Source organism: Haliotis rufescens, unplaced genomic scaffold, assembly GCF_023055435.1.
Source record: "Haliotis rufescens isolate VD_foot unplaced genomic scaffold, xgHalRufe1.0.p SCAF_7, whole genome shotgun sequence".
In the NCBI taxonomy this organism is placed as follows: Eukaryota; Metazoa; Mollusca; class Gastropoda; order Lepetellida; family Haliotidae; genus Haliotis; species Haliotis rufescens.
Genome location: NW_025964361.1, coordinates 25,975,088 through 26,000,386, shown reverse-complemented (window position 1 = coordinate 26,000,386; position 25,299 = coordinate 25,975,088). Strand labels below are relative to the sequence as shown.

The window sequence follows — 25,299 nt, the reverse complement described above, 5'->3', positions numbered from 1 at the left end:
ATTAATAATACAAATGTAATTTACCCCCATCCAAATTGTTGTCTGAGATACATAAAATACTACTATTTTTTTTCTATTTAAAATCATTATTAGTTTGAAGACACGTTTAGCAATATTCCAGCAATCTCACAGCAGCACACACCAGAAATTGGCCGATTTATTTGTACCCATGTGAGGATGACTTCAGAATGACTAGCAAACGCTTTGATCACTAGGCTATTACATCTTTTATTTTATTTTATTTTTATTATTATTATTATTATTATTATTATTATTATTATTATTATTATTATTATAATCTGTCTGTAATGATTAATATGTAAATAAAATATCAATTGCTGGTATAGGTTTTATCTGGTAATGCAAGCAGTTAAATCTTCATGCAACTGTTTCAGGTCACCATCAGGCTGGCGAGTACACAGAGGTTGTAACTGCTGCAAGTCACATCAGAAAGAATTTGAAAGACCTATCCGAGGGAGAAGTAGAGAGCTTAAGATCTGCCTTCCTACAGCTTCAAAACGATGGTGTCTATGAAAATATTGCCAAGTTCCACGGCAAGCCTGGGTTGTGTGATGACAATGGTCGCAAAATTGCTTGCTGCGTGCATGGCATGCCCACCTTTCCTCAGTGGCATAGGCTATATGTGCTCCAGGTTGAGAATGCTTTGCTAGAGAGAGGATCCGCCGTGTCTGTGCCTTATTGGGACTGGACTGAAGCATTTGACAAACTTCCTTCTTTGATTGCTGATGCCACCTATTTCAATTCCCGCAAACAATCGTTCGATCCTAACCCATTCTTCAGAGGTAAAATCGGTTTTGAGAATGCTGTAACAACACGCGATCCTCAGCCTGAGCTGTACCAAAACAGATACTATTATCAAAACGTCATGTTGGCTCTGGAACAGGACAACTACTGCGACTTTGAGATACAATTTGAGATGGTTCACAACGTTCTCCATGCTTGGCTGGGTGGAAGAGCTACTTACTCAATTTCTTCTCTCGACTATTCAGCATTTGACCCAGTATTCTTCCTTCATCATGCAAACACTGACAGATTGTGGGCAATCTGGCAGGAGCTACAGAGGTACAGAAAGAAGCCATACAATGAAGCTGATTGTGCCATTAACCTGATGCGTAAACCTCTGCGTCCTTTCGACAACCCTGACCTGAATCATGATCCAATGACCTTCAAATACTCCAGACCAGCTGATGGCTTTGACTATCAGAACCATTTCGGATACAAGTATGACAACCTTGAGTTCAATCATTTCAGTATTCCAAGGCTCGAGGAAATTATTCAAAGAAGACAACATAAAGATCGTGTGTTTGCAGCGTTCCTCCTTCACAACATTGGTACATCTGCAACTGTCGAGATTTTTGTTTGTGTGACAACCGACAGAGGTGAGCAAAACTGTGAAAACAAAGCTGGATCATTTGCTGTACTCGGGGGAGAAACAGAGATGGCATTCAATTTTGACAGGCTCTACAAGTTTGAGATAAGTGACACTGTTAAGGACCTTGGCCTGCAGCTGGACAGCCACGATTTTGACCTTAACGTCAAGATCCAGGGAGTGAATGGATCCTACCTTGATGCCCACATCCTGCCAGAGCCATCCTTGATTTTTGAACCCGGTTCAGGTAAGGGATCATCGTTTTAGACAAAGTGCAGAGAAATAAAGACAATTAAGCTGAAACATGAGACAAGTTTATTTGTTTAAAGTGCATTATAGTCAGAAGTTGATTACAATAACATTGAAGCTGTAGTTATTTGTAGGCCTTCAGAGAACAGTTGAACTGTTAAGTTGATACCAAAGTAATTTTAATTGCAATACCAACTTTTTTTAATATTTTAGGTTCTCATCTGCGGGCAGATGGCCAAATGGAAGAGATTCTTGTTAGAAAAGAAGTGAACAGTCTGACAGTCAGGGAGACTGCATCTCTGATCCATGCTCTACGGAGTATGCAGGAGGACCATTCACCTGATGGGTTTCAGGCCATTGCTTCTTTCCATGCCCTGCCACCACTCTGCCCTTCACCATCTGCCGCCCACCGGTATGCATGCTGTGTCCATGGTATGGCTACATTTCCCCAATGGCACAGACTCTACACTGTACAGTTCCAGGATGCATTGAGAAGGCACGGAGCTAGGACAGGCGTACCTTATTGGGATTGGCTGCGACCCCAGAGTCAACTGCCAGAGCTTGTTACCATGGAGACTTACCATGATCCCTGGAGTAATAAAGACCTTCCAAATCCTTTCTACAGAGCCAATATTGAGTTTGAAGGAGAAGGCATTACAACCCATAGACAAATAACACCAGAGAAACTCTTTGTCAAAGGCGGGCACATCTTTGATAACTGGTTTTTCAAACAAGCCATCCTAGCGCTAGAGCAGGAGAATTACTGTGACTTTGAGATTCAGTTTGAGATTCTTCACAATGGTGTTCACACCTGGGTTGGAGGCAATGAAACATACTCTCTTGGACATCTTCATTACGCATCATATGACCCTCTCTTCTACCTCCACCACTCCCAGACAGACCGTATCTGGGCAATCTGGCAAGAACTCCAGATACAGAGAGGTCTCTCAGGAGATGAGGCTCACTGTGCCCTCGAGCAAATGAGAGAACCACTGAAGCCTTTCAGCTTCGGCGCTCCTTACAACTTGAACCAACTAACCTATGATTTCTCCAGACCAGAAGATACGTTTGACTACAAGAAGTTTGGTTATGAGTATGACAATCTGGAATTTCTGGGCATGTCAATTTCTGAACTGGATCAATACATTATTGAACATCAAGAAGATGATAGAGTCCTTGCTGGATTTTTGTTAAGTGGATTTGGAGATTCTGCATCAGTAGATTTCCAGGTATGCAGACCTGACTCCACGTGTCAGGATGCTGGGTACTTCACTGTTCTTGGTGGCAGTGCCGAGATGGCGTGGACCTTTGACAGGCTGTTCAAATATGACATTACTGATACTCTAGAGAAAATGCACCTTAGATATGATGATCCTTTCACAATCTCTCACACTCTGACTGCCAACAATGGAACAGTTCTAAGAAGTAGTCTGATCCCAACACCAAGTGTCATCTTCCAGCGTGGACACCGTGAGTAATGTAACTGTACAGTAACAATCATATACTACTATTCAGTAACAATATGTAATAATAATTTAATTGTACTGTTGATATAGACATGTAAATTAACGCAATAATTGAGTGAGATGAATTATTAAAAGCCTTCAGGGGCGGTCAGGTAGCCTAGTGGTTAAAGCGTTTGCTCATCACACTGAAAAACGGGGTCGATTCCTGACATGGGTAAAATGTGTGAAGCACATTTCTGGTGTCCCCCGCCGTGATATTGCTGGAATATTGCTAAAAGCGGCGTAAAACCATACTCACTCACTCACTTAAAAGCCTTCAGCTTCATGTGAGTGATTTCATATAGCGTCGCATCGACGATATTCCCATAAAATAGTTGAGTGGCTGATGGAATGTAAATTGATTTTGGAATATATCTTCATAGGTGACATAAATACCAGAAGCATGCCACCTAACCGTGTCCGCCATGAGTTGACTCATCTGTCCGCGAGGGATCTGTCTAGTCTGAAATCTGCCCTGAGAGACCTACAAAATGATGATGGCCCCAATGGCTACCAGGCGCTGGCAGCTTTCCACGGTCTACCAGCAGGTTGTCATGATAGTCAAGGACATGAGGTGATCTTACTTATTTTGTTGAAATCATCTTAAGTATGCCTCATTGTTATGGTAATTGTTCGGTAAATCCGTGTACCTAACCATTTACCTTTTAGAACCTTGACTGGACTGTATCAGTAGTTAAAACATGTATAATGTCATTTGATCCGTCTTTCTACCAGATTGCCTGCTGTATTCATGGAATGCCAACGTTCCCCCAGTGGCACAGACTGTACACCCTGCAGATGGAGCAGGCTCTCAGGCAGCATGGATCCTCCGTCGCCATTCCCTACTGGGACTGGACAAAGCCTATCTCCGAACTGCCCGATCTGTTCACCAGCCCTGAGTATTATGATCCATGGCATGATGCTGTTGTAAACAACCCATTCTCCAAAGGTTTTGTCAAATTTGCAAATACATACACGGTCAGAGATACCCAAGATATGCTGTTCGATCTCGTTCAAAATGGAGAAACAGTTCTCTTTGACCAAACTCTTCTTGTTCTTGAACAAACCGACTACTGTGATTTTGAAGTACAATTTGAGGTTCTCCATAACGTCATCCACTACCTCGTTGGAGGACGTCAGACTTACGCCTTGTCTTCTCTTCACTATGCATCATACGACCCACTCTTCTTTATACACCACTCCTTTGTGGATAAGATTTGGGTTGTTTGGCAAGCTCTTCAAAAGAGGAGGAAACTTCCATACAAGCGAGCTGACTGCGCTGTTAACCTCATGACGAAACCAATGAGGCCATTTGACTCCGATATGAATCATAACATCTTTACCAAGATACATGCAGTTCCAAACACACTCTATGACTACGAGAAGCTGTATTACAGCTACGATAACCTCGAACTAGGTGGAAGGAATCTAGACCAGCTGCAGGCTGAAATTGATAGAAGGAGAAGCAACCCTCGAGTTTTTGCTGGTTTCTTGCTCCATGGAATCGGAACTTCTGCTGATGTCCGGTTCTGGATCTGTAGAAACGAAAATGACTGCCACAGGGCTGGAATAATCTTCATCTTGGGTGGAGCCAAGGAAATGCCATGGTCCTTTGACAGAAACTTCAAGTTCGATATCACCAATGTCCTCAAGAAAGCCAACATCGACCCAGAGGAAGTGTTTGATGCAGAAGAACCATTTTATATCAAGGTTGAAATCCATGCTGTCAACAAGACTATGATACCATCATCTGTAATCCCAGCCCCAACCATTATCTACTCAGCTGGGGAAGGTGAGAGAACCAGTAATAGCTTCTGTCGACACAGAATGTGTTCATTTAATGACCTGACTGTGGGTCGGAGGCTGATGACTTCTCCACCTCCTCCGCCCGTTCCTCCTCCGAAAGGGTTAGATTCAGGTTCTCTTGCCACAATGCCAAGCAGACCTCCTGAACAGGCTGTATTTATAAGTAAGGGTTACATGACAAGAACAACACGGGGCATGCAGTGATGTAATGATTAATAATTAGCTGTTGAAACGTTTGCTGAAGATTTAAGCACTGTTGGACAATGACACAAACATGGACACGGTATCATTAAGTAGTGTTCCAAGTTTGAACACTCACCTTTATTAAATCGTCCATCCTTTTGAATGTATTTTTCTTCATATTGAAATACATCACTGTATGTTTATTGGCGTAATGGCGAGCGTTACTTATATAGCGACAAAAATAAGTTTCTTAAATTTATCTGGTTAGATGTATCCAGTTCTTTGCGTTTATCTGTCTAATATTATCCTATATAAAAAACATTGTTTAGGCTTACGTTCTCGAAAGACCGATAACTAAGTCAACTGGAACCCTCTTAAAATGTATTTTACAACCCATGGCTACAGCTGTTATCCCTTACTTTTAAACACACTATAGATGGCTAAAAGATAGCAAATGTGAGTGCCACTCTCAATTCTACTTGACAGTGGCCATCTCTGAACTAACACTTATAATTTACTTGTGACATAAGTAGGCTATATAGCAATCATTTAATGACGTCACTTGATTCCCAATAATGTCCATGTTTGGTCCCATAATGTAGACTTGTCAGACTGACACTAATACACATCTAATATTATGGTCCATATATCACCCTGTCCAGGACACGCAGTTGACAGTGCCCAGTCTGCTAACATCGCTGGCTCTGGAGTAAGGAAGGATGTCACAACCCTCACTGTATCTGAGACTGAGAACCTGAGACACGCCCTTCAAGCTGTCATCGATGACAGTGGTCCCAATGGTTACCAAGCTATAGCATCTTTCCACGGAAGTCCTGCAATGTGCGAGATGAACGGTCACAAGGTTGCGTGCTGTGCTCACGGTAATACATTCCATACTGTTCTTTGTGAAGTCAATGTGAAATAGTTGGGGTTTTTTAAGTAAACATAACAAGTATGTATGGATGTACGTTTATTGGGTATTTTAAGATTAAAATAATATATTTGATTTATATTAAGGTGAGGTGAAATGGAGTTTAACGTCGTCTAACGATTATTGCACTTATATAGCGACGTGCATGCACATTTGTGTGTGTGTGTGTGTGTCTGCTTATACTAGTCTGGACTGATACCGATTTAAAATGCTAGCCCACTGAGATACCATGCCGCAATTTAACATGAATACCCCACTCAGACACAATATACTGACTCCAAGTCGAACAGTCCTTGCTTTTAGACCCTTAATGCCGAGCGCCAGACAAGTTCCATCTTTTAAAGTCTTTTGGTATGACGCGGCTGGGGATCGAACCCCGGACCTTCCGCTCTAGGGGCAGACGCTCGACCACTAGAGGTCCGATATATATTAAGATTAAATTAATTATGTTTCAAAATTCTAGTGTGTGTGGATAAAGTGACCAGTGCATGGGTTTACATATTCCATGGAATGATTACCTGATGTTATGATCAATACACTATAAAAAAAAAAAAATTATACACTATACACGGTATCATTACATTATCAAGATATACCTAGACACACACATATATAAATATTCAGCGTCTGTCTCATGAAAATGACATCCTTTTGTAGGTATGGCTTCTTTCCCCCACTGGCATAGACTGTATGTGAAACAGATGGAGGATGCTCTGGCTGCTCACGGATCCCATATCGGAATCCCATACTGGGACTGGACAACTGCCTTCACGGAATTACCCGCCCTTGTCACAGACTCAAATAACAATCCCTTCCACGATGTGAGTTGTCTTCTTTGACCAAGCCCTTAGAAGCTAATAATACATTTTTTCTATTTTCAATTGCCACGATCACCGAAACATAAGTAAACGAGTATATTTGTGTAAAATGAACAAATGATTAGGTTGTGGGGGAATTAACAACGCTTCATGATATACTAACTGTCAGTACCTCGTCAAAACAATAATGCATATGGTTAAAAACATTGCTTTTTTGTCACCTCAACCCGTATATATATATATTTATAATAAAATAAGTATATATATGTTTTATGGTGGCAAAAAATGAAACAAACAGAAAATGGTTATTCGATGGTGATATATTTGACACGGGTGTCATCATTGTTCTTTGGGCCTAATGTTTGCATTCTTTCGGCAACTGTTTTCAGCCTAGTATAAACGTTTTCATGATGTCTTTAATTATTTGGTCAAATCCAAAAGTGTCTACTTTCTTTTTCTCGGTAGTTAACTACTAAATATATTGCATAACCTATGTAGTGACATGTTTCTATTGTCGACTTCCATCAGGGACACATTGATCATCTAGGAGTAACCACATCCCGTTCTCCAAGAGACTTGCTGTTTAACGATCCAGAACAGGGATCGGAGTCCTTTTTCTACAGACAAGTCCTCCTGGCTTTGGAACAGACCGACTACTGCCAGTTTGAGGTCCAGTTTGAGCTGACCCACAACGCTATTCACTCATGGACAGGTGGACGTAGTCCTTATGGAATGTCTACTCTGGAGTTCACTGCCTACGATCCTCTCTTTTGGCTTCACCACTCCAACACCGACAGAATCTGGGCTGTCTGGCAAGCACTACAGAAATACAGAGGTCTCCCGTACAACGAAGCACACTGCGAAATCCAGGTTCTGAAACAGCCTTTGAGACCCTTCAGCGATGCCATCAACCACAATCCTATCACAAAGGCTAATGCCAGGGCTATCGATTCATTTGATTATGAGAGGTTTAACTATCAGTACGACACTCTTAGCTTCCATGGTCATAGCATCCCTGAACTGAATGACCTTCTTGAAGCAAGGAAGAGAGAAGAGAGGACATTTGCTGCCTTCCTTCTCCGTGGAATCAAATGCAGTGCTGATGTTGTCTTTGACATCTGCCGACCCAATGGTGACTGTGTCTTTGCAGGAACATTTGCAGTCCTTGGAGGCGAACTGGAAATGCCCTGGTCCTTCGACAGACTGTTCCGCTATGATATCACCAAAGTCATGAATCAGCTTCATCTCCAATATGATTCAGATTTCAGTTTGAAGGTGAAGCTTGTCGCCACCAATGGCACTGAGCTTTCATCGGACCTCCTCAAGCCACCAACTATTGAACATGACCGTGGAAGTATGTTATTTTATTATCAAATGTGTAATTACACATGATATTTGCACTATGTACATTTTCACATTAATTAATGCTGGCATATCATTAATTAGTTCGAGTGAGTGAGTAAGTATGGATTTATGCTGCTTTTAGCAATATTGCAGCAATATCACGCGGGGGACACTGGAAAATGGACTTTAATCATTGTACCCATGTGGGGAATCGAACCCGGGTCTTCGGCGTGAAGAGCCATCGCTTTAACCACTAGGCTAACCACTAGGCTACCCCACCACCCCTAATTAGTTCAAGGCTTGGTACTGTATAAGATGACGAGTATTGATATTAGTGGGTATTAGTCCAGCATTTAGTTCATGGTTTGTGGTTGTTTTAGCTTTTATATTGATGAAGATGGGTGAGTGAGTGAGTAAAAATTTTAAGTCACGTCGGCAATATTTCAGCCATATTGTGACTATCAAGGGTTAAACATAATAAACACAGTGGGACTTACATAAAAACCTGCCAACGAAGGACATTAAAATAACTAGACTTATCACAGGAATATATTTAAAACTAGTATGTAATCATAAAATGGATAGCACTATACATAACATTACATTATAAAATCGGGCTATAGATCGCCAGCAACTTATCAAGTTAGAGAATTAAAGCTCTAATCTGACCCGAGAATGAATTAATTTTAGTTCTTCGAGCACTGATTATTAAAGTCAGCATTAATAGCGAATAGTTGAGTGTGTATGGTTAGTCGCAGTTTAGAACAGCATTTCATTTATATCATGTCATCTTAATATTGTCGTAAGTGGCGACTAACGGCATCGGGTGGTCAGGCTCGCTGACTTGATTGATACATGTCATCGTATCCCAATGGCGTAGATCGGTGCTCATGATGTCAATCACTGGATTGTCAGGTCCAGACTCGATTATTTAAAGACCGCCATCATATAGCTGGAATATTGCTGAGTGTGGCGTTAAACAACAAACAAAACACCTAAATTATCGCAATTGTTAAGATAGATTATTGAACTCACACAATCTACCTTTTTCAGTGTCTAGAGGACCAGTTGAAGAAACAGAAGTCACCCACCAACATACAGATGGCCATGTACACTACCATCGTAAGGAGGTCGACTCTCTGTCCCTTGATGAAGCCAACAACTTGAAGAATGCTCTCTACAAGCTACAGAACGATCGCAGCCTCAGCGGATATGAAGCAATCTCTGGTTACCACGGATATCCAAGTCTTTGTCCTGCAGAAGGAGATGACAAATACCCATGCTGTGTCCACGGCATGGCCATCTTCCCCCACTGGCACAGACTCCTAACGATCCAACTGGAGAGAGCTCTCAAGAGCCAAGGTGCACTCCTTGGTGTACCTTACTGGGACTGGACCAAGGACCTGTCTACTCTGCCAGCATTCTTCTCCGACGCCAGCAACAACAATCCCTTCTACAAGTACCACATTACAGGTGTTGGACATGACACCGTAAGAGAGCCAAATGATCTTCTGTTTAACCAGCCCAAGTTCCATGGTTACGATTACCTTTATTACCTAGCTTTGACCACACTGGAAGAAAATAACTACTGTGACTTTGAGGTTCAATACGAGATTCTCCACAACGCTGTCCACTCTTGGTTAGGTGGAACCCAGAAGTATTCAATGTCCACCCTGGAATACTCTGCCTTTGACCCTGTCTTCATGATCCTTCACTCAGGTCTCGACAGGCTCTGGATAATCTGGCAGGAGCTTCAGAAGCTGAGGAGGAAGCCATACAACTTTGCTAACTGTGCCCGTCACATGATGGATGAACCACTCGCCCCCTTCAGCTATCCTTCTGTCAACCAGGACGAGTTCACTCGTGCCAACTCCAAACCTTCTACAGTCTTTGACAGCCATAAATTCGGCTACCATTACGACAACCTGAATGTCAGAGGTCACAACATTCAAGAACTCAACACAATCATCAACAATTTGAGAAACACAGCCAGAATCTATGCAGGATTTGTTCTGTCCGGCATCGAGACGTCTGCTAGTGTGAAAATCTACCTCCGGACCAATGGCAAAGATGAAGAAGTTGGAACTTTTACTGTCCTGGGAGGAGAAAGAGAGATGCCATGGGCCTATGAGAGAGTGTTCAAGTACGACATCACAGAGGTTGCGGAACGACTCGGATTAGGCTATGGGGACACCTTTAACTTCCGACTGGAGATCACATCCTACGATGGAGTGGAGATCACAAAGACCCTACCCAATCCTTTCATCATCTACAGACCTGCCAGTCATGATTACGATGTCCTGGTCATCCCCGTAGGAAGCAACCTCCACATCCCCCCTAAGGTCGTTGTCAAAAGAGGCACACGGATCGAGTTCCACCCAGTCGATGAATCAGTTAGCAAACCAGTTGTGGATCTTGGAAGCTACACCGCGCTCTTCAACTGTGTGGTACCACCCTTCACATACCACGGATTCGAATTGAACCACGTCTATTCTGTCAAACCTGGTGACTACTATGTAACTGGACCCACAAGGGAGCTATGCCAGAATGCAGATGTCAGGATTCATATTCATGTTGAGGATGAGTAAATAAAAAGGTGAGTGGCGACACCCTTCTGTTTATTGTGCCATAGCGTATTACAATTTAAACACTTTCACCCTTGATGTTTCTTATATATATTATAAGTATAGCTAACAATTTGGGTCACATAATGATATTTAGGTATTTCATATCAGGGTTATTGAATGAATCTATTTTTGAAATGCAATGGACATCGAAGGTGGAAGAGGTCCGAAGTAATTCATGCTTCTTGTAGGAACAAGCAATAATATTGGTCGGAAGGTTACAACCATACCAACACCATGTGGTCTTTATTTGTGCTTTCAACGATGTTTTGTCTTGTTCAGACTCGGTTATTTACAAGCAGCATTGATATAACTTGTGGACTCCAGCTAAAAACAAAATTCACTGTCTTTCTTAATCTTGTGAGAAATGAATGGGAATTATATCTCAATAAAAGGCGACAAAAGCATTTTTACAAAAGTGTTCACTGAAAGAAAACGGGAACATATGGTACGAGTCAAAATGGGGAAATGCACCAGGCATCATTGTTTTAACTAATTTTGAAATGTCTTCCACATGTCTACCATAAATCTCTTTGAAAGTTTTACAAAGGCCTTAACTAAAGAACTTGTGTTATAAATATGAACAAAGTAGGACAAATATAGCTTTTCATTTTAGGTACCCTGGTCTCAACATCTCCACATATCAGCATCTGATGGTTTCAAGGGACATAGTGGTCCTTGTCTGGCAGTCCATTTCAATTCAACATCAAAAACAACAGCAGCATTTCTTTACAATGTGTTTCAAAAGTGTTGGTGAAATATTGAAATGTGCTAAGGACTGAATTATTGTACATACATAACTTATTGTATAGAGATATTCAATAAATAAATGTCAAAATTAAATTGCTTGTTGGTTGTCATTCAAATTAAGATACTCATGGTGTCAATCCCTGGGTTATCTTGTCTAGACTTGATTAATTACAGACAGCCTACCTTTTGCTGGAATATTGCCGAACGCGGTATAGGTCACTTATATTATTGCCGGGAATAAGATTTGTAAACCTTGCCGTGTATGTGATGAGCCAGGATGCTTCTGGATCTTAAAAAAATCCAAGTACCCAATGCTTGTTGCATGAACCGATCAAGATGAGGATCAGGAGATCACAATGTCTGACCTGGCCGATTGTGTGTCATGTCCAGGTGTGAGCATTGCTCATGGTACATGTTTGCCTATCCCTGATGAAATTATTTCAAGTGCTGATTATACGGATGTAATATTGCTTACTGTAGCATGAAACAACGTACACCCACCTATAATGTAAGACTACTCTATATGGCCAGGGAGAAATGCTTCCAAAGTAAACAACATCACTACCAAGCAGATGAGTGGCAACAGTATCACAACATTTCCATCATATCATAGCATGTAATCATTATGTGGGAGGAAAGAGTGAGTGAGTTTAATGTGGTTTTGAACAGTATTCCAGTTGTATTACAGCATGTCAGCTTCATAAGCTTCACCGTGAATAGCAGGACCTAAGGCAACTGGGTCACCCATGCCCCCGGGACGCAAGCCCCATTTGATGCAGGACATACTAATTGGAGGTGAGGTGAGGTGAAATCGGGTTTAACGCCAAGATTATTGCACTTACATAGCGACTGTGTGTGTGTGCTTTTTTGTCTTTGTGTGTGTGTGTGTGTGTGTGTGTGTGTGTGTGTGTGTGTGTGTGTGTGTGTGTGTGTGTGTGTGTGTGTGTGTGTCTGTGTGTGTGTGTGTGTGTGTGTGTGTGTGTGTGTCTGTGTCTGTGTCTGTGTCTGTGTGTGTGTGGCTGTGGCTGCTTGTACTAGTCCGGACTGATGCCGATTTATAGTGTCAGCTCACTGAGATACCATGACGCATTTTAACATGAATACCCCACTCAGACACAGTATACTGACTCCGAGCCGACCAGTCCTTGTTTTAGCCCCTAATGCTGAGCGCCAGTGTAACAAGAAGTACCATCTTTTATTGTCTGTTTGTATGACCAGGGGATCGAAGCCCGGACCTTCCGCTTTCCGAGCATACACTCTACCTCTAGACCAATATTAATTGGGAAAACCCACAAGCCTCAAATCGTACTGACAATCCAAGGATCACTGCCAGCGTGAAATTGGAAATGATGAGAACAACCATGGACAAAGGATTTTTTTATTCATAATATTTAAGTCTCTTCATGACATAGCAGACTAAGTAACAAAGCCTCCCATACACCCACACTGAATGTATTATGTTCTTCATGAAACAAACAGAAGATAGAGATCACCTCATAATATACATTCAAATACAGGAAGGAATACTCAAACACTTCAAGACATGCACATCCTAAAATGACTTTTGAAGCAATAAATACTTAATTGATTAATCATCTTCAGAAAAACTAAAGACATTAAATTTATTAAATCAATACATTTTGAAATACACCTGCATTGGGAGTTTCAAGCATGCAAGGAACTTGAGTACACTGAAAGTGTAGGATTGTTAAGAGGAACTGACCCATGTAGCTCACCTGGATATATGTTCTAGTAACATTACATTTGCCTGAGTGATAACCATTATTTTTTCCTCCAGGTAATCTAATGAAACAATACAAACAAATAAAAAGACACTTCTAAAAGATGTCAGACACAGGTCAATAGAGATGCATTCAAGATAGACTTGATAAGGAACACAATGACATAAGTTTATTCAAATCAAGTTCAGTTCTCAGTCCGGAGAAGACTCATGGCATTTGAATGCCTGAAGAAATAACATAAGCTCTGAAAAGAAACATCTGCATCACTTAAAAGAAATCATAAAATATTTTTGCTGTACATTTGAAATTATCACTGTTCCGCAAAGCTGAGTATTGAAAGTGGACAGGAAAGTTCATGAAACAAAAAAGAATATGTGCCGTAAATATTCAAGGTCAAGAAGTAGATATTTTGCAATAGAACGTGGTAATAGCTCTTATTGGTTGGTCGCATTGATGATAATAAATATTCATAAAGTATATCTGATTTTGGAGAAAAAAAAGTATCATTAAAGAAATGTAAGTACATCCAAGAAGATCATGCTGACACAACAAGACATGAGAAGCTGAGTCATCAAATTCAACACATAGGATAACATTCAGTGGTTAAGTTTGTAAATAGAGAGGAAACCAATGAGCACAATGAGTAATGTGAATACATCAGGAATATTATTGTCTTAATTTGGGTGGAACAAATGGATGAAAACACAAGAACTGATGGGCCTAAAGAACACAGGGTTATGAGGTATGATTTTAACAAAACACAATGTGTTTCTACTATTAACCATGTTAAGACAAGGACGTCGAGGGATAAATGGCATGAATATCATCCAAATATTGCCAGTTGCTTCATAGCTTCACAACAATTTTGAATTGCATACCATGACAGAAGAAATTGGAAAGTAGTTATACGGAGAACATGGGACATGGTTGTAATGAACTAATGACATATATTCCATAGGCTTCATCAAACAAATATTTGTTCTCTGAAGCCCATTTTGTTTACACAAAGATGAAAACTTCATTTGATATTTAGTATATATAGCTGCTAATCAATCTCATTAAAATAAGATCTTAGTTCTCGTTATCGCTAAACAAAGATCTGAGGACATCTCATTACGGGTCACGTCAGAACGACCTTTCATCTGACCAATCAAAACATCGCTTACCAGATCATGAAAGTGACAGTTGGAATGAGTTTTCTAATCACGCAACCTCGAAAACGTTAACACGGGGTATTCCAAACGACAGTTACGGCCCGTACTACAGATTCGATCAAAATTATCGTCTATCTCTCACTTCTGTGGGATAAACATTTGCACGGGGGAGGCGTTTCACAATACGTGGGAAGCACTGCCATACAATCAGTTTTCAAAATTTTAATCAAGAACTGTTTCAACATATTTTTCAAGCGTAGTCTGAAATGGAAGTCGCCAGGATGCAACGAGTGCCAGGTTGCAAGCTCGAGAAAGCTGCTTTCTAATTGCCTGATGTCGACTTCTTGTTAGTCATTTTAGTGGTCGGTCAAAGTTTGCGAAAGGTTGTTCTGACGTGACCCGTAATGGGATGCAATGGGATGTCCTCAGGTCTTTGTTTAGCGGCAGCAAGAAGCAACTAATCTTCAAAATAAAAAATTGTAAGTTTAATTTTTTTTCCATTAATTTGTCCTCTTTTAGCACAAGAACAAATAATTTATTTGTATTAGCCATACATATACTCACTCGTTCAACTTTCCATCAAAACAACGATATGTTAACATTCAGTGTATCAATGCAGTATGTACAAATGATTATAAAAAATCAATTCTTCACAATAAATACACAGTTAAATGTGTTCAATCATACTGTATACTTTTCGCATGTCCCGATGTGCTTTAAGTTGCTTTAAGTTGCATCTGAAATATATACAATATACGGGGAAATGTTAGTGAACCATTACGCAACGAGTTGACAGTTGTTTTAGGGATGCCCGTTTGCGCTGAGACGGAACCCGGTCGCAAAAAATGGCCACGAGGGGAGCACGACTCGCTATTCGGCTTGTCCCGGAATAACACGCGTTGGTGTAGTATCATTCACTGTGATTTCATCTATTTGTACGTACTTTTGTCATATCATACTCCATACAAAAATAAGGGAAACCGTTAGGGTAGCCACGGATCTAAATACATATGAGGTCCCTGTGGGTATCCTAAACTTTCCGGGCAGTTACCGCTATTAAAACATACACCAGTGCCTGCTCCGATCTATTGTAGAGGCACGGGAGGCCCAGTCGTCTGAGGCGCCGCTATTCACTGTACAGAGTTGCGTCCCTTGGACACACCAGAAACCTATGATTTTGGGTTCGAATCCCTCTTCGCCCTTATTATGTTTCTAGGTTGTCAGCACCATACCCGTGCTCGTGGGTTTCACTGAAGTGGTAAACATCTGAGATGTGCACTTCGGGCTTTCCTCCCACATTAAGCTGACACGCCGCGATATAACTGGAATAATGTCACTTCGATCTAGTGTCTTCTTACAAGAGGATACAAGACATTCTTATTCATGTATTTTTTTAAGAAACCTCAGTTTATATCAGTGCTCATAATATTGAATAGTTGGAAGTTAATGATTGACTTACAAAGTTACTGTACTTGTTATGAAACAGATGAGGCGGTCTCCTTTATTTCTAGTTCAGGTGGGTAAATCATTGAAAGGGCTATTTGATCGTTATTAAACGATATCAGATCATCGATATACTTGAAACTTAAGTTAAACTTCTTGGCCAAATGCCCCTTGTTTTGACTTTGCCAATCCGAGCAGAAATTCTGATTCTTATGCATAAAAAACAGATCAGCAAGAGGGGTTGGTTGGTTGGTTGGCTTGTTGTTTTACGCAGCACTCAGCAATATTCCAGCTATATGACGGCGGTCTGTAAATAATCGAGTCTGGACCAGACAATCCAGTGATTGACATCATGAACATCGATCCAGGCAGTTGGGATCGATGACATGCATCAACCAAGTCAGCAAGCCTGACCACCCGATCCCGTTAGTCGCCTTTTGCGACAAGCATAGTTGCCTTTTACGGCAAACATGGGTTGCTGAAGACCTATTCTACCCCGGAATCATCACGGGTCCAGCAAGAGGGGGATGACAAGTGGTGCGCATGGGGATGCCTACACATACACTTGAAATACTCACACACGCACGCACGCACGCACGCACGCACGCACGCACACACAAAGAAACACGCACACAAATAAAGACACACTCAAATAATAAACACACAAACAAACACATACCGTATCCGACGTAATAAGCGCCCAGGGCGTTCTCAAAATTAGAAATAGGGGGTTCTTATTAGAATATTATTTTGGTGAAAAGAAACAGAGTTGAAAGACCATTAGTTTCCTAGTTTATGCTGACAGCCTGAAATGTTTATATACGACAGATATATTTTTCCAGAATTTAATTGCCGATTATTAAGAGACATATAACACACGAGTGCTACTATACACGAATAAATAAGTCGTGTGTACATTGATCAATCGGAAGGGGTGCTAATTGGGATTGTTAACTAGCCAATGTATTAGCAAATATCGCCGTGGGCGCTTATTAGAGTGGGGTGCTTATTACGTCGAATACGGTATACCGGAATGTTTGCAAAGTCGGCAGCGGCGATAAACAATAACTAGCAACCATTTTACCAAACAATAAACAAATATGTCTTTTTTAAATACAGATATAAGCAAGGAATTAGAAATCTTCTATAAACAATGTTTTAAGCAATAAATACATTTGTTAATAATATGACATCTATAGACTTACAGCAAAAATTAAAGTTCATGAATACCAATAGCTTCAAATATTCAAGAGCAATATAAAAATCAATAATTGCCCTCGATCTTGGCCATCTAACTGCGTAGTTGCTGAACGAGTCTGTACTGGTTGTAAACACTCAGAGGAAACGTCCGTGACCTAATTCTTCACTGTCTCAATTAAGCCGACTCAGCAATTGTTATCTCATGTTTCCAACTAATGTTGTTCCCTTATAGCCTTGGAGCTAGTTATTAGTATGCTTGTACATTGACCATACATTGTTGTACAAAATACATTCAATATCAACTCTTAATAAAGTCTCAATGTCGAATCCGTACATTTAAATATTCAACTATTTCTATGGACAAGTGATAGTTAATCTCTAAAAGATATCGCACTGTACCTTAAAAGACATTTGAGAAATGCAGTTATTGGTCATCGTATTCCGTGTAAAAAATCACAATTTGTTTCCCTCTCTGCCCTCGTTTTATACGCTGCACTATTCATAGGTTCACTTCAAGAAGTGTCTCCATCCCCGTGCTCGTGGATTTCACCGAAGTGGTAAACCTCTGAGACCTGCATCACTTCGGGCTTTCCTCACGAATTAAGTTGACACGCCGTGATATAATTGGTATAATGGTAAAAGCGGCGTAAAACCCAACCCACTCACTCACTCACTCAAGCAGTGTGTGCTTTAGTTTCCGTGGAAACGATAAACTAGTCTTAAATTTTATCCTCTTCTTAAAAAAAAAGAAAGAACAGTTTCTCTCTTTTTTCAATCACTTACCAAATTCGTAAACCAGCTGAGTGAGTGAGTGAGTGAGACAGGTTGGTTTAACACCGTTTTTAGCAAGATTCTAGCCACGTCACGGCGGAACGATCAAAGAAAGGTGTGTCTGTGAATGCAACACGTGATAAAATTAAGATCTAAAACTTAATGTACAATTTGCGATAAGATTACGAAAAATCAGTAAAACCATCTGTCTACATTAGTGTCCCAACTCGATATTGTTTGTCGTTTGTTTCCTCAACAAATCATTTTTGTGATTGAGTTTAACAGTGTTACACTGAATTTGCTGGCGTCGTTTTCTTCACTCAATTAGTGCGTCACAGGCCACTTTCTTCATTTATAATTATAAAATTATTAAAATGATTGAGAAGAAGAAGAAAAAGAATCTGGAGTTCAGAGCTGAACGTTCGCAATAAAGTCAAAGCCACAAATACTTATGCTGTACCCATCCTTTGGTGTTCTGTTGGCGTTGCTGACTGGACGAAACAATAAATTCAGGGTATTGACACAATAGATTCCAGCACAATCGCTCCTCCCTCAATCGCTTATATTTACCAATTATAATGGGAGGGCGTGGTTTAATTAACGCAGAGGCTCTTCATGATAGAATTGTATTGTGCAATTTTGCACACGATTATTTGTCTGATGATCCTCTTGTGAAGCACGTCATAACTGATGAAAACAAGGCATTCCACAGTTTCTTTGAACGAGACAAGGAAGTGGGATATAATCTCTATGTCAATGTTGATTTTGTTGATGGTTCTGTACTGCTGGACGCTTACAGAAATCAAAGTCAACCAAGCGAAGTGCCATTTCAAATCGGCCCAGATTCGGTTTTTCAAGGAGTGGCTATCTGAACGACCACTGCGTCGAATTTAATTGCAGTCCTTCTTTTGGATGAAGTCGGCTGGCCTGAAAAGTGAAACAGAAGGGTTTCTGTGTGCTGCTCAGGACCAGTCACTCCCCACTCGAAACCGTCAATGTGTGAATTTACATTGAAATGTAAATAGGAAATGTAGATTATGCAATGAATTTAATGTCACACACATTGTCAGTGGATGCCCAGCTTTGGTACAAACACAGTATCATAAGCGACAAGATGGAGTTGCTCATCCTTGTATTGCCGTCTTCGCCATACTTGTGGTTTTGACACAGAGGTCCATCCATTGTACGACCCAGAATATGTAGAGGGTGTCATGGAAAATGATAAATACACAATTCTTTGGAATAGGCCCGTAGACAGCCTCAGACCTCTCCGGACCAACAAACCTGATCCTGTCCTTTTTGATAAATGCAATGAAATAATATATACCATTTCAGTCGGAGTTTTCGCTCCCTTTTGATACTAATGTGGTTGAAAAGATTCAGGAAAAAACATGCAAATATGCGGATCTTGCTTCCAAAATGTCACGCTGCAATCCCAAGTACCGAGTTGTCCGACTCCCCATGGTTCTCGGTGCCTTAGGTTTGGTACCCTCCCGATCTGTTGACTGACATTGGTAGAGTACCCGGGTTTGCTACCAGGAATACAAGCCTTTTGACAATCTGGGTTATGCAGAAGTCTGCAGTGTTTGCGGAGTCTGGGTGGATTCGACTAGGCACCGCTTCCTGGGAGAAGTCCCATTCGCTGTCTGGGCTGCGTGTAGAGGGGGCAATGGTCCTGAGCTGATGATGAGCGTAACCAACCTGACTGAACCCTCTTTGCTGAATTTATTTATTTTAATCTGAAAAATAATAATAATTTGCATAATAATAAAGCGACAAATCCCCACACTAAAGCATGCTAAAAGTACTTCTGTAACAATAGTACCCCGATCAATGGATCAGTCTGCACTCGATTTTCTTTCTCAGCTCAATCATCCTACACGTGTATGTGCTTACCTTGTTCATAAGCTCGAAGAACGCAGTGTCAAGGTCCCGTCTCTGGTCATGCGTACGAATCCGAAATTCGACCCGATTATGATACCTGGCTTGCCCGCACCTTTCTCGTGAAGGCGAGTTTCACCAGTGTTGTCCGTCCATGGCCTACAGCGAGGGCCTTCGTGCTTGACGTGCTATGGGTAACGATTGGCCCAGTCTGGTCCTTCCTGCGTGACTTGCTATGGGCAACAAGATGCCCAGTTTGGGCCTTCCTGCTTGACTTGCTATTGGCAACGAGGGGCCCAGTTTGGGCCTCCCTGCTTGACTCGCTATGGGCAACGAGGGGCCCAGTTTGGGCTTTCCTGCTTGACTTGCTGTGGGCAACGAGGGGCCCAGATTGGGCCTTCCTGCTTGACTTTCTATGGGCAACGAGGGGCCCAGTTTGGGCCTTCCTGCTCTCCTTGCTGTTGGCAACGAGGGCCCAGTTTGGGCCTTCCTGCTTGACTTGCTATTGGCAACGAGGGGCCCAGTTTGGGCTTTCCTGCTTGACTTGCTATGGGCAACGAGGGGCCCAGTTTGGGCTTTCCTGCTTGACTTGCTATGGGCAACGAGGGGCCCAGTTTGGGCCTTCCTGCTCTACTTGCTGTTGGCAACGAGGGCCCAGTTTGGGCCTTCCTGCGTGACTTGCTGTTGGCAACGAGGGGCCCAGTTTGGGCCTTCCTGCTTGACTTGCTATGGGCAAAGAGGGCTCAGTTTAGGCCTTCCTGCTTGACTTGCTATGGACAACGAGGGCCCAGTTTGGGCATTCCTGATTGACGTGCTGTGGCAACGAGTGGCCCAGTTTGGGCCTTCCTGCTTGACTTGCTATGGGCAACGAGGGGCCCAGTTTGGGCTTTCCTGCTTGACTTGCTATGGGCAACGAGAGGCCAAGTTTGGGCCTCCCTGCTTGACTCGCTATGGGCAACGAGGGGCCCAGTTTGGGCTTTCCTGCTTGACTTGCTGTGGGCAACGAGGGGCCCAGATTGGGCCTTCCTGCTTGACTTTCTATGGGCAACGAGGGGCCCAGTTTGGGCCTTCCTGCTCTCCTTGCTGTTGGCAACGAGGGCCCAGTTTGGGCCTTCCTGCGTGACTTGCTATTGGCAACGAGGGGCCCAGTTTGGGCTTTCCTGCTTGACTTGCTATGGGCAACGAGGGGCCCAGTTTGGGCTTTCCTGCTTGACTTGCTATGGGCAACGAGGGGCCCAGTTTGGGCCTTCCTGCTCTACTTGCTGTTGGCAACGAGGGCCCAGTTTGGGCCTTCCTGCGTGACTTGCTGTTGGCAACGAGGGGCCCAGTTTGGGCCTTCCTGCTTGACTTGCTATGGGCAAAGAGGGCTCAGTTTAGGCCTTCCTGCTTGACTTGCTATGGACAACGAGGGCCCAGTTTGGGCATTCCTGATTGACGTGCTGTGGCAACGAGAGGCCCAGTTTGGGCCTTCCTGCTTGACTTGCTATGGGCAACGAGGGGCCCAGTTTGGGCTTTCCTGCTTGACTTGCTATGGGCAACGAGAGGCCAAGTTTGGGCCTTCCTGCTTGACTTGCGGTCAGTTGACCAATTGACTTGCCTTTGCATCTGTTGATACTTCGTATCATCACTGTTTGAAGGTGATTCATAAACACATGCTCACGATACAGTCGGAATCGTACAGTCGACTCTGCTTTTGGCAGATATTTCTGATGACAACAGAAATTTATTAGGAGAGTCAGGATCTGCTGTTTGTTGGTTTGAATGCCAGATTCGTCTCTGCCTGAACGCAAATACTTTTTATCATAAGAGTTTCTCTCCATGGCTAAATGTTTCTGTCCATTTCTGTCAGGAGAAAGGTTAAAGCCCTACGGCTGAGGCGCTGTATAGTATTTTAATATATCGAATTTGTTACATCGTTTTTTTCACCTCAAATAATTACGCACATTTGAAATACTAGTACCTCATGCATTAGTCATATAAAGATCAGATGACAAGCACTAACAAGTAAACATATGTGTAAGTTAAAGTTAAATTGCAAAATATTCAGTTGAACAAGTATAAAGTACATAACGTATTGTGCAATGTGTAATTTCTTTTAACTGAGAATTCGTTTCCTATCGCCCACGGAACATGTATGGATAGCTGACCCATTCACAAATTGCTTCATTGAGAAATATCGGTCGTAATTTGACAAGGGCGACACTGATAACCTAACTTTTACAGACGGTACCATATTCGACCTGAAGGGGATCTGGACTATGCAATGTACTTTGATATGTCTTAATGCATCTGAATAATCCAAACTTGGGATATTAAAGTAATACATGAATAATATTTTTAAAAATTTATGTTCAAATACAAGATTTTATCAACACATTATAATAATTATTATAATAATATGTCATATAGTCACACGTGTGTAAGGAACCACTTCCCTTTAAACACAATGGATTAACCCAAATGTATGCGTCACATGACGATGGGTTACTATAAAAGACTCTCAGTCTGAGAGGTCAGCATCATCACCAGAAACTACTGGTTTGATCATGTGGGCGATCTTTGCGTTGTTTGTGGTCCCTCTTTTCTTTGGGGTAAGTCGTAATTGTCTATGTATCTTTGTTTGACGTGATGTCACAGATGGCCTTAATGGTCTATGATTGTATCGCAATGCGTTGTGCAGAGTTGCGTACCCTAGCCGTGTCGGGAACTGCTAGTTCGAATATTATATTCGCTCTGAATACAGTCACCAAATTATTAGCTCCTGCACCGTGATGGTTATACAGCTGAGAATACTGTTACTGCGTGATAAAATGTGCCGGACACGTTATGATTGACGGGCTGTGTCGGACACGTTATGATTGACGGGCTGTGCCGGACACGTTATGATTGACGGGCTGTGCCGGACACGTTATGAATGACGGGCTGTGTCGGACACGTTATAAATGACGGGCTGTGTCGGACACGTTATGATTGACGGGCTGTGCCGGACACGTTATGATTGACGAGCTGTGCCGGACACGTTATGGATGACGTGCTGTGCCGGACACGTTATGAATGACGGGCTGTGTCGGACACGTTATGATTGACGGGCTGTGCCGGACACGTTATGATTGACGAGCTGTGCCGGACACGTTATGGATGACGTGCTGTGCCGGACACGTTATGATTGACGGGCTGTGCAGGACACGTTATGACTGACCGACTGTGCCGGACCCGTTATGAATGACATTCTGTGCCTGCCATGCTGTGCCTTACGTGCTGTGCTTGACACGTTATGCTTGACATCTTTGTAGCCCTAAGACATTGTTTTGATACGCTCAATATGTGTTAAACGCCAGTGACATAAAACGTACCTCCACCACGATCCGACTTTAATTCAACACAATCGGTTTTTGTGTTTATTCAGGACAGTGCGAACCTCAACGCTTTCTACTAATTATAGCAATCAATTACGTTTCAAACTAGTAGTTGTAGCAGTAGTAGCAGTAGTAGTAGTAGCCACAGCAGCAGTAGTAGTAGCATTATTACTCTGTGCGCATATACATCGCAGAACTTTCCGAGCAATACCGATCATGTTCTTGTACATATTATTTGTTACGATACATCTTATGTCTTTAAATAATATCGTGTTCTATTTTTCGGATTTCGGATTAAAAAAGTGTGTATATGTTTATGATTGAGTAGGTCGAATATATATATTCGCTCAATCTATGACAAGTTTGCGATCCTACTGGTAAACTGACTTTGTATGTGAAATATACTCCGGCTTATTCTGTTGTGATTGCATTCCAGGGGACCCTGTCATCAATTGGTAAGTACCATATTTCAATAAGACATTAGCTAACCCATTCAGTGTATATACATGTACAAGTGTGTGTTTTAGTACATATAGCTTACAAGCTTCAATGACACACGACCGCCTCCGTGGTCTAGTGGTAGAGCATCCGCCCGGAGAGCGGAAGGTCCGGGGTTCCATCCCCGGCCGCGTCATACCAAAAGACGTTAAAAGATGGTACTTGTTGTTACCCTGTCTGGTGTTCGGCATTTAGGGGCTAAAACAAGGACTGGTCGGCTCGGAGTCAGTATACTGTGTCTGAGTCGGGTATTCATGTTAAACTGCGGCATGGTATCTCAGTGAGCTAGCACTATAAATCTGCATCAGTCCGGACTAGCACACACACACACACACACACACACAGACACACACGTGCATGCACGTCGCTATATAAATGCAATAATCTTGGACGCGACGTTAAAGCCAATTTCACCTCCCCTCAGTGACACACGGGTAGCCTGGTAATTTAAGGACCAATGCGCTCATTCCTTGGTTTCCCCAAGGTATCCACCCGGTGTCGGGTAAACATGCCCTGTCGGTACCACCCGTTCAGTGAGCCTTTGTGAACAAAGGACAAGGTATGAAGACGAGCCTTTTCGCCGAGAAGACTCGTCTTTTACGCCGCACTCAGCAGTATTCCAGCTATATGACGGCGGTCTGTAAATAATCGAGTCTGGGCCAGACAATCCAGTGATTAATATCATGAGCATCGATCCACGCAATTGGGATCGATGACATGCATCAACCAAGTCAGCGAGCCTGACCACCCAATCCCGTTAGTCGCCTTTTACGACAAGCATAGTCGCCTTTTACATGACTACAGGTACGGTGCTGACAAATCTAGTGACGAACCTGGATTCGAACCCACGATCACAGGTTCCTGTCAGTCTTAAGGAACTCAGCATAGCTAATTGCAGCGCCTTAGACGACAGGACTACTCGTGACCTGCCTATTGTAAGAAATGAGTAAAGGGTTTAGGATAAAAAAAATTAATTTATCAGATTCAATGAATTCGAATTTGGTCTTTTCAAATGAATGATGAAATATTGCTGAACACAGCGTAAAACCATAGCGTATTGCTGCCATTGCCGTGAGAGATACCAAGCGTTTCGTAGGGACCAAATATACATGCCATTTATTGGTATATTTAAATTGTTAAATGTTAAGTAACCACTTGCACATTTTCCTACATGTTCATGCCAGCCATATTCATTCTTAGGTCTAGATTTGTGGCATTATCAAGTACAGACGTATAATTGCTAAAATGAATGAAAAAGCAGCATTATTAGAACTTCAAGATATAATATAACTATTTGATACGTGTCTGTGCCTACATATTTCCATAGAAAATCGGAAGACTAAGTATCAGAAAAGCACTTCCTGAAATATTGTTTTTAGCCTCGCCTCTACATGTGATACACGTAGTGAATCGAGTGAGTGAGTTGGGTTTAACACCGCTTTTAACAGTATTCCAGTTATATCGCGGCGTGTCATTTTAATCTGGGAGGAAAGCCCGAAGTAATGCAGGTCCCAGATGTTTACCACTCCGGTGAAACCCACGAGCACGGGTATGGTGCTGACAAACCTAGAAACATAATCGAGGCGAAGCGGGATTCGAACCCAAAATCATAGGTTTCTGGCGTGTCCAAGGGACGCAACTCTGCACAGCGAAT

General features: G+C 42.1%; 1 protein-coding gene across 1 annotated transcript in view; it reads left to right on the top strand.

Annotated features, from left to right (window-relative positions):
• LOC124137511 overlaps positions 1-25,299 on the top strand; it is a 62,934-nt gene that overhangs the window by 14,131 nt on the left and 23,504 nt on the right. Inside the window, exons 9-18 of the mRNA XM_046503845.2 lie at positions 396-1,637; positions 1,853-3,109; positions 3,528-3,718; positions 3,880-4,936; positions 5,796-6,014; positions 6,722-6,885; positions 7,411-8,236; positions 9,280-10,812; positions 22,288-22,382; positions 23,584-23,602. Of these exons, the coding sequence (XP_046359801.2) occupies positions 396-1,637; positions 1,853-3,109; positions 3,528-3,718; positions 3,880-4,936; positions 5,796-6,014; positions 6,722-6,885; positions 7,411-8,236; positions 9,280-10,812; positions 22,288-22,382; positions 23,584-23,602 (6,603 nt within the window). The remainder of the gene's footprint in view (positions 1-395; positions 1,638-1,852; positions 3,110-3,527; positions 3,719-3,879; positions 4,937-5,795; positions 6,015-6,721; positions 6,886-7,410; positions 8,237-9,279; positions 10,813-22,287; positions 22,383-23,583; positions 23,603-25,299) is intronic.